The sequence below is a fragment of the Belonocnema kinseyi genome, chromosome 10 (genome assembly GCF_010883055.1).
Source record: "Belonocnema kinseyi isolate 2016_QV_RU_SX_M_011 chromosome 10, B_treatae_v1, whole genome shotgun sequence".
NCBI lineage: Eukaryota > Metazoa > Arthropoda > Insecta > Hymenoptera > Cynipidae > Belonocnema > Belonocnema kinseyi.
In genome coordinates, this window is record NC_046666.1 from 101708602 (window position 1) to 101719552 (window position 10951).

General features: G+C 32.2%; 1 protein-coding gene across 1 annotated transcript in view; it reads left to right on the forward strand.

Moving 5' to 3' along the window:
• The window catches only part of LOC117182071 (Down syndrome cell adhesion molecule-like protein Dscam2), a 292904-nt gene that overhangs the window by 30029 nt on the left and 251924 nt on the right, over positions 1–10951 (forward strand). Inside the window, exons 2-3 of the mRNA XM_033375097.1 lie at positions 1204–1322; positions 1520–1701. Coding sequence (XP_033230988.1) covers positions 1241–1322; positions 1520–1701 — 264 coding nt within the window. The 5' untranslated portion in view covers positions 1204–1240. The remainder of the gene's footprint in view (positions 1–1203; positions 1323–1519; positions 1702–10951) is intronic.

The window sequence follows — 10951 nt, forward strand, 5'->3', positions numbered from 1 at the left end:
TTTGAATTCAGCGCCGTTGGCGCAGCGGCGTATCGGCTCGCCGATGTATTTTCAGGTATATTAACATGTTAACGGATTTCTTTCCGCAGGTGATCCGGTGGCTTTTGATTGGTTGCGGAAATTCCGGCTACTAATTAGGAGTTACATTTTACGGATTTAAATAATTATCTTATGATGGAGATTAATCTTTTGTTCCTACATAGTTTTATATTTTCTAAGCTGTATTTTAGCAAAACTACTCAATTAGGTCGTTACGCCGCCACCGAATTACAAAGAAGGCGACGCGCCGCCCGCCGCCGATCAAAATTGCTCAAATTGCCGCCGACGGTCAAAAGTTTTTTTTTTTTTTTTTTTTTTTTTTTTAATTTAAATTTTCGCCATCGAGGGCCCATAACTCCTTCTACTATTCTCCGTTCACCGAAAGAACGAAATTTTGAAGAGAAGGAATTTCGTCCTCTGCACGCAGGTTGTCAAAAAAAAAGGTAAATATTAGCGTAGGACCACCGTTGGTAAGGGTTTAGTGGTGGTCCTAACTAAGGTTATAAAAAATTTCAGAGCACTTGGGTCAGTCTATTTAAAAAAATTTTGTTTCCAAACAACAGCGGTTGGCTGTATAACGAAGAAAAAAGAATTTCGACCCCTTCCTTAAAAAAAATAGCTTAGCTGATTTCGTTCTCTCGGTGAAAAGCGTATACCATAGTTCAGTCCTTTAGAAGTGAGGACTTGTTGTTCCAAAGAAAAAATGTTTCACTCTTGCCCGAATTTTTTACTAAAAATTACATCGGACCAAAAGTACCTTCATATACATTTCATTTTTAAAGATTTTGTGTTTTGCGTTAGTTTTCTAAAATTAGAGTGAAGTAAAAATATAATCTCTGCAATCTGCATTGTCACCACAGAAATTTTATTTCAAGGCATTAAAATTCCGCTTAATGTAACTTGTGTCGACTTGTTTCAGGGCAGTTTTATTATTAATATTATTACTGGAAATTCTAGTAGTTCTGCTAGTATTTATTTTACACCATATGAGTATTTTTTTTGTAATGGATTTAACTGTTTTATGTCTTCGAAATTTAGTGTTTTCAGTAATCTAAAGTTAGAAGTGGAACTACTGATCATTAAAATTACGCATACATATTTCTTAAGTGAGTTTTTTCCCCTTTAAAGTGTTTTTAGTCATGGGTGTCTCTTTTATACATTCAGGTTGAAAGTACCGGGGTCAGACATAAAGGTAGGCAGGATGTGGCGGGATTCACTCGGAAGATGGAGAGTGTCTTCCTTAGGTGTCATGCTTCTGCTAGCCTCCTTCACATTTAACTCTGGTAAGTCATCTGTAATTTTATTTTCAGATCTTAAAAAATTAAATTCTCTAGTATTACTATAAGATATCCCCTGTGCAATATGCCGTGCTTAATGATGTGTAATTTTAACATTCTAGTTTACTTATTGTTAGCATGTTTCATTGGCATGCCTGAAATCTACAATGTCTTTTGAGTCATAAATATTGTTGGTATTGCAGTTGTGGTTGCTGAAGATGATTCGATGGGACCAGTGTTTGTAAAAGAACCGCCAAACCGAGTGGATTTCTCAAATGGTACGGGAGCAGTTATTGAATGCCAAGCAAGAGGAAATCCTCAACCGGACATAATATGGGTGCGGGCAGACGGAACTGCCGTAGGAGACGTTCCCGGCTTACGTCAAGTACTTATTAATACCTTTAGTAGTTTTTTTTCAATTGAAATAAAAATATCAATCTTTAAAATTATAATTTTATGCAATATGCATAAATTCGCGCGGTTCATCACTCGACTTTTCACCGACTATAGATTTGAAGATTTGCAAAATTTCAGGAAATTTCAAAAGATTTAGAAGGATCTCAAGGAAATAAAAATGACAAAACAAATTTTTCCGGGGTTTAACGAGATCTCCAAGATTTTTAATAGATTTTATTAGGTGTCAAATATATCACGGGGTTTCAAACATTTTAAATAATTTTAAGAGATTTCACACGATTTTGTATGATTTCCAAGATTTCAGCCAATTTTAAGGATTACAAGGGTTTTTGAAGAATATCGCAGAATTCAAAAATATTTCAAGGGATTAAAAGAGATTTTACAAACCTTCATCAGAGTTCATCACATTTCCTAAATTTCATGGGATTTATGGGACTTTAAAAAACTTATAAGACTTTATGGGATTACAACCAATTTTACGCGATTTCATGGGATTGACAAGATTTCCGAATATTTCAAGGAATCTTAGGATTCTTCAAAGATTTTCGATGCACTCTAAAGAATTTCAAGAGATTCTGAGGTATTTACGTGGATTTCCAAAAATTTTTAGATATTCTGTATTTTAAGGCATTTTCAATTATTTTCACAGATCCCAAAATATTTCAAAGATTTCAAGGGATTTTATAAGATTTCAAAATTATTCACGGGATTTCATTTATTTCCAGAGATTTCCGGGGATTAATTTCAGGAATTTCCAGCGATTCCAAAAAATTTTAAGGGCCCTGGAAGTGGAGTAAAATTCTGACAAATAAAATTGAGGCTGAACGGTGAAGAGATTTTTGTCCGGTCTTATGTTCCCCCGTTTTTTCCCTATAATAATAAATATTTTGTCTTAAACATTTTGGACATGATAGCGAATATACTAACGGACGTCCCCGCACACTTTTTTTGTGGGCTAATTAAAAAAAAATTATTTTGCTAAATTTGATTAATTTGTGTGGAGCTTAGGGATGAGTATCGATTTTATCATTATCAGATTCCCTCTGTTTTTTCCTACAATAATAAAGATTTTGTTTTCAAAATCTGGGGAATGATAGCGAACATGCTAAAGAAAGTTCCCGCGCACTTTTTTGTGGGTTAATTAAAAAAATGTAATTATTCTAAATTTGGTGTGTGTATTTCGAGGTTATGTGCCTTACAATTCTCCAGGAGGTGCTTCCACTGTACTGCTCAGCCCCATGTATCGCCCCCACTTTTCTGTTTTCTTACGATCCGGAGGGGAATTGTCGGTTAAATTAATCCAACAGATGGCGCCACAAGAAGTAGGTCTGTCTTTTTAATTGAATTGCAGTAAGAAAAAGCAAAACTAATTAAAAACTTGATGTTGTTTGCAAATAAACAAAAAAAATATATGAAAAAATTAGAGTAACTATTACTAATTATTTAAAAAAAGAAAAAGTCATGAAAATATGTAGTTTAATATGAATAAAATTTAATTTTGATATACATTTTGAAAGCAGTTCGAACTTTATATTTTTATGATTTATTTTGCTCATATTATTGATTTTATTATTTGTCAAAGTTAAACCAAATTATTTTTTGTTAAAATTATTAATGTAGCTAATGAAAAAATTAATAATATTAAAGACCTCAATGACAAAAATATTTAAAACATATACATGATCAGAAGAATTAATAAAAAATACATGACTTATATTGTATATTGAGGGATTAATTTGGTAAAAAGTTAATGAAAAGACTAATAAATGACAAGGTGTATTTAATATTATTTAATATAATGTATATATTTATTTAAATTGAACCGAATATCATATATACATTTATACAGTGTAATCATTTATTTGTTGCTTAATCTTGAAGGCTTTTTTCTCGCTGCATTCAACCCCTAAAAATTAAAAAAAAAAAATTTTATTTAGAGGAGATTTTGAATTAAATAGTTAATTATATTATTGCAAACCTCATTTCTAAAATGAACAGACTATAAACTACTAAACTCTATAAACAAACGTACCGTACTCATCACGGAGTGTAGGAGGAAATTCAATTTTTTCGTTCAGCTTGACGCTCCGAACTTTTGTCGTCTATTTGTTTATTAATAATTTTTCTACTCAAAGCATGGAAAAACTGAAATTTTGTACATAACAATTATTCACGCTTTGATAACTGATCAGGAAAACTTTATATCGTCTAAAATTAATGTTTAGGGACTCATAAAATACAAACAATTTGTTTATTATTCCATTTATTTGTTGGAAACAAATTTGATAAACAAATTAACAAATAGTGTTATTATATTTTTTGGTGCTAAAAGTGATTCACATTAATGTTGGAATTACATTTAATAACAAAAATAATTTAAAAGTTTATAATAACTATTGCTATAAACAATTCTTGTGGCAGAATATTATAATTTGAGATTTTTAAAATTATTATTTCCTTCGAACACCAGAAAGACTTCAGTTATTCCCTGAAACAATAAATATTTAATAATATTTGATAAAATATAACAAGTTAAATTTTTGTAAGTACATTAGATAGAGAAATTAAAAATTTTGGTCCTGTCGCATAGAAAATTTTTTTTACACTGGAAATATTTTAAGCTGTTGGACGAATAACTGCTAATCACAAAAATATGTGAGAAGTTAAGAATTACCGTTGTTGTGAATAATTCTCCTGACCAAAATATTCAAATGTAAGGTTTTATCAAAAATTTTATTTCCTTTAATCGCTACAATGTCTACGGATATTCCTAAAGAATGTATCTTTGATCATATTCAGTGGAATATAATAACTTACATGTTTATAAACAATTTGCATAAAAAATGTCCCAATGTTGGCAGTATCACTTCAAAAATGTCGGGGTTTCAATTGTAATAGATTGGAAATGAATCATAACACTGCATGCTAAGATTCATTTAATACAAAATCTTTTGACAATAACCCACCGACTTTGCCATCAAAGAAAATTTAAATTTGATAAAACCTTAAGTTTAAATATTTTGTCACAAGAATTGTTAATATTAATAATCATAAATTTTTAAATTATTTTTGTTATTAAATGTCATTCCTACACTAATAGGAAGCACTTTTATCAACAAAAAAAAATTCACCAATAAGAAGACTTTGTTCATGCTTTGACTGAAAAAATTATTAATAAAAAAATAGAGGCGAAAAAATTTCGGAGAGTCAAGATCTATAGGATTTAATGATCTTTAATTTAAAACAGCAAAATTCAAAATCGGAAGAAAATTGAAGGCTCTGGACACTTTTGAATGAAAAAAGTGCATTTCCTGCAACTATGCGTCATGAGTACAGTAAGTTTGTTTATTTATTTGTTTGGGGGCTGAATGCAGCGAGAAAGAAGCTTTCAAGATTAAGAAATAAATAAATTATTGAACTGTAGAAATGTATACAGGGTGTCTAAAAAGTCCCGGGACGGTTGGATATTTCCTCAGGTAAAATATTTTTCAAAAAAGTGAAGGTCATTCCTGAATTACAGGTAAATTTCAACGAGGAATTCAATGGCGACCTTCATTTTGACCTTCAAGTTGACCTTCAAGGCTTTTCGAAGGTCAACTTTGTTTTTTTAAATGGAAATCCCCTTTTTTTATATCTGCAATCGATATAGCGGAAAATTCTAAGTTCAGGTACGTACTCAAGTCATAGGTCAATTGTAACGTTCAAGGTCAGTTAGAGGTTATTTGAAATTAACAAAGTTTTCCAAGAGTTCAGTGCAATTCCTGAAGTAAATTTCAACGAGAAATTCATTGGTGAGCTCTGTATTGATATTGGTGATGATCTTTAAGGGTTTTTCAAGGTTTTTTCCAAGCAGTTTACGTTTACGTTTAGCATTACCCAGGAACAACGTCGTGTACGTAGTAAATACTGTTCCCTTTGGGATGCTTGATTAGCGTGAGTTCCCTTGCCTCTCACGCTTCAATGAAGATGTTCGAATTGAAAACTTTGTGCTTCTGGACAAAAAGCTATGCGATTGTAAAAATGAGTTACAGCATTACGAATCATCTCCTTATCAATCAAAGTAGTCTGTTGCAGAATCCGATCCTGCAATTCGTCTAAGCTTTGCGGTTGCGTTGAGCATACGTTGCTCTTTAAATGACCCCAAAGAAAATAGTCGAGAGGCGTCAGATCAGGAGATCTAGCAGGCCACTCGATTTCACCCCTTCTTCCAATCCTCCTTTGAGGGAACTGAGTATCCAAATATGCTCGAACCTCCCTACCGTAATGAGCCGCTGCTCGGTCCTGCTGGAACCAAATATTTTAAAATTTATCGCCTATAATCTCCCTTATTCTTGGTACAATTTGGTTTCTGAGAAGCTCTTCATATGCACGGGCATTGAGATTACCATCGTTGAAGAAAGGGCCTATCAATGAATCATTCAAGATATCGGCCCAAACATTAATCTTTTGTGGATATTGTGTGTGACTCTTCAACATCCAACCAGGATTTGTGTCGGACCAATATCTACAATTTTACTTGTTAACTTCACCTTTTAAAGTGAAAGTAGATTCATCTGAAAATACTGTATTGTACAAGAAAAGAGGATCTCTATCAATTCTGTCCATCATAAATTCACAAAACTCAACCCGATGATCAGGATCGTCTTCATTGAGCTCTTGTACCAGATGAACTTTGTAAGAATGAAAATTAATGCTTTTTAAAATATTTCGCTCTGTCTCAGGAGCAACGTCACGTTCATCACTAGCTCGACGGAAACTAAGGTGTAGGTTTTCAACAAATGTTTGGGCTATGTCCATCTGCATCACCTCAGATCCTGTAAATTTTGGCCGATCAGTTCTCTGAAGGTCCTTAATAAATCCATGATTCATAAAGCGCCTTACAGTTCTTTCAATTGTTAATTTTGAGACAGGATTTAACCCTTCTCCATTACGAAAAGTGCGATTAACTAGTAAACGAACTTGATCATAAGATCAAACTCGATCTCCCCAACCACGCATCATTAATACAGATACCTCCTCTCGTTCCGAAAGTTTAGCTTGCGCCATAATAATCTTTTAACGAAAGATAGTAAGTATGTACTCGTAATACGTAAATTTAGTTTCGATTCGTAATATTCGTATGGAAAAACGTTATAGGACTTACCGAATCGCCTTAGGTATTGACTTAGGTCAACTTCAAGGCAAAAATGAAGGTCACCATTGAATTCCTCGTTGAAATTCACTTCAAGAATTACACTGACCTCTTGGAAAACTTTGTTACTTTCAAATAACCTCAACTGACCTTGAACGTTACAATTGACCTATGACTTGGATACGTACCTGAACGTAGAATTTTAGGCTCTATCGATTGCAGATGTAAAAAAGGGGGTTTCCATTAAAAAAACCAAGTTGACCTTAAAAAAGCCATGAAGGTCAACTTCAAGGTCAAAATGAAGATCACCATTGAATTCCTTGTTGAAATTTACTTCAGGAATGACCTTCACTTTTTTGAAAAATATTTTACCTGAGGAAATATCCAACCGTCCCGGGACTTTATAGATACACTGTATATGATGTCGGGTTCAATTGAAATAAATATATACATTATATTAAATCCATTTTCTCATTTATCATTCGTGCCATTGACTTTTTTCCAAATGATTCCCTCAAACATTTTAATTAAAATTACCACTACTTTTTAAAAATATTTCCTTCAAAACTTGAAATTTTTAAGATTTTAAAGGAACAAAGATTCTTTACTTTACAACTTAAGTTGTAGTCTTACATATTCTAATTATTATTACATTTATATTGGATTAAGTAATATATTTTTCATTAATTCTTTTGGTCATGTATATGTTTAAATATTTTTGTCATTGGGGTCTTAAATATTATTAATTTTTTCATTAGCTACATTCATAATTTCAACAATAAATAATTTTGTTTAACTTTAACAAATAATAAAATCAATAATATGAGCAAAATAAATCACAAAAATATAAAGTTCGAACTGCTTTCAAAATGTATCTCAAAATTCAATTTTTTTCTATTGAACTACACATTTTCATGACTTTTTCTTTTTTTGAAATAATTAGTAACAGTTACTCTTATTTCTTCACATATTCTTTTTTATTTATTTGCAAACAGCATCAAGTTTTTAATTATTTTTGCTTTTTCTTAATGCAATTCAATGAAAAAGACAGACCTACTTTTTGTGGTGCCATCTGTGGCTTAGGTTCACCGAAATTTCCCTTCCTGCTCGTAAGAAAACTACTACTACATACACATACACGGTCGTGGCAGGGGTCTGGTACTGCCCAACGTAAAACATGTGTCGTGAGAGTTGAATACTGCCGTGTGGCGGCGCTATTAGTAACTTTGTTCTGAGACACTATAGTAAGGGACGCGCCAAAGGCTGTGTGGAGGGGGGAGTTGGAACGGAAGTTGGAGTCAGCGGTAGAAGGCGCGATGTATTTAAACGGCAACAAACACGTCAAACACTAAGCATATCGAAGGTGCCGAAGCGTGAAGCTATAGCAAGTTCCAATAACTGTACAGTATTGCTGTTGGAACGAAAGCATCGTTCTCTTCTCGCTCGACCAATCCGCGCTCAGCTGCCTGTTTGGCGCATCCCTCACTACGGGGTTCCTAACCACTTTAAGATGTCAATAAGCACTATTCGCATACCGAAGGGCAAAGCTGTAGTAAATTTTGGTATAGTATCTTGATTTGGAACGGAAGTGTCTCTCTTCTCGCTCGATCCATCGGCAGTCAGCAGCCCGATTGGCGCGTCCCTTACTACAGGGTCCCTACTTTGTTCTACACAACCATGCAGTACCATAGGAAAAATGGATAAAAATTAAAAAATAAATCTGAAAAACCATTTAAAATAATTTTTTCTTCATAGTGTAGAGTCAGATGGTAAATGAGACCTATGTACCTACTTATTATTTTGTTTAATTTAGGAAAAAGCGGCATAATTTACGTAATTGAAACAATAGAAAAATTGCATGGATATTTAGAACTCATAAAAAATAATTTAAAAATATACAACTAATACACAAATGAATGACAACAATTGAACCGCTGGCGACCAAAAGGGGACACGGCTGGATTCAGCCTGAGAAGTATTGTCCTGAGTGTAAATTTTAAAAATCTTTCTAATTTCAATTTTAAAGACTGTTACTTGTAGAGAATTTCAAGGCGCATCTTTTTTTTCTTTTTCAAAAATTTATAGGTTTTGTAGTTTTTTAGATTATTGATAAAAAGTGGATTTTTTGAAAACGAAAAATTCCAATCTTTTTTCACTTCAACTCGCGATAATTTAACCAATTTTCATCATTTCCCGATTTTCCCAATACAAAGGGCGTGTGTAAGTCTTCTGAAACTATCTAAGTAAAAAAAACGAGAGTATTGTAATAAACAAAAAAGTTATTAATTTTTTTTGAGGTAATGTAAAAATCATGAATTTTAACCTTCAAGCGCCTCGTTTAGCGAACGAATTTTAAGCGACGGAAAGCTTTCAGTGAGAAAGTTGTTCATTAAGGTTCAAAGAAGTTTTCTGGAAAGTTTTAGATCAATTGGATTAATAGTTCAACGATTATGAATGTTTTAAAATCCAAGCGGTAATCTTGACGCTGCCCAAAAACGTGCCTGGTCGGCTACGTACGCGCTGCAGCGAACGACGTGAAGGTCAAGTCAATCTTACCAAAACAAGTGCACAACAGTAACTTTTTTGTCATCTTCTATGAAATTCTACAAATAAAGCATAGAATCAGAGAAGTGATTGTTTCTTATAATAGTTGGAAAAGCATTTTTTATGAAATTATTTAGATTTTTGAGATATTTTTGAGAATATTAATTAAAAAGAAAAAGATATTAAAATGAAACAAGGAAGAAAAAGAACTAGAAACCAAGATTCGTGGATTAAAAATGAGAAAAAATGTTCCAGAAATCAGGTACGATTGGAAACCGTCAATACAATTTTTAAATAAATTTTAATCATAAATTTAATATTTTATGACTTTTTTTATTCTTGATTTTTTAAATAATTATTTTACTGAACTATATATAATATGTAGATAGTCTAAAGTAATTATTTAAAAATTTTAATGACAAAGTTAATAGCATTATTTGTTATTTCTTTAGGGAAAAGAATACATCACAAAGTCTAAAACTAAAAAAGACGGTATTGCTAAAGATATTCTAATCCCAGAGAGATCTTTCAAACCTATTGAATCCTGCTATGGAGAAAAATGTTACCAAAAGTTTTCAAATGTGCAACAAGAAATAGTACATACAAATTTTTAGAATCTCGGGAACTATAATGAACAAAATGTGTTTCTCAGAGGATTGTTAAAATGCAAGGATCCTATGCGAACGAATGCAGGTGAAAAACTAAGACGGTTAATTCATTGGATATATTTATTTCCCATTGACGAAGAAAATGTTCCGATTTGTAAGAAATTTTTTTGTGCTTTTCTATGTTTGGGCAAAAGAACAGTTGAAAATGTTCAAAAAAAGATTTTAAATAAGCAGCCTTTAAAAAAATTGTCAGGTGGAGTACGCGAAAGTTGTCTTAAATTAACAGAAAATTTAAAACAAATGATTGAAGAGCATTGCGAATCAATTCCACATCACAGGTCACATTACAAACGAAATTCTACCAACCTAAAATATTTTGATAATCCTTCATTAAATCTTGTAGAACTTTACAAATTATTCGGAAAATATTATAAAGAAAAAACGGGGGCTAAATTGACAATAAGTCAAACCGTTTTTTTTAAGTATTTTAACCGAAATGTTGACAAATTGAGAGGTAAACGAAGAAGTAATTAATCACAAAAACAATGCTGAAATTTATTTGAAGTTAAAAAAGCAAATACTATCTGAAAACAATAGTCTATGCTGTGAATTTGATTTTGCACAGAATTTGCCACTACCAAAAAGACCCGTGTCCGCGCAGTTTTATCTACGTTTAGCATGGCATTTTTTATTTAACGTACATGTACATACTACGAACCAGAGTTACATGTTCCCTGTTATTGAGGAAATTGTAAAGAAGGGTGCTAACTCTGTTTGCAGTTTTATCAAATACGCGGTATTAAAAGAATTTGCTAAAGACAAGTTCAACAGCGTAACATTATTTTCAGACTCATGTCCGGGACAAAATAAAAACTACACAGTGTTTCATTTTTTGGTTTTATTGTCCATTTATTTGCAAAGCGAGATTAAATATG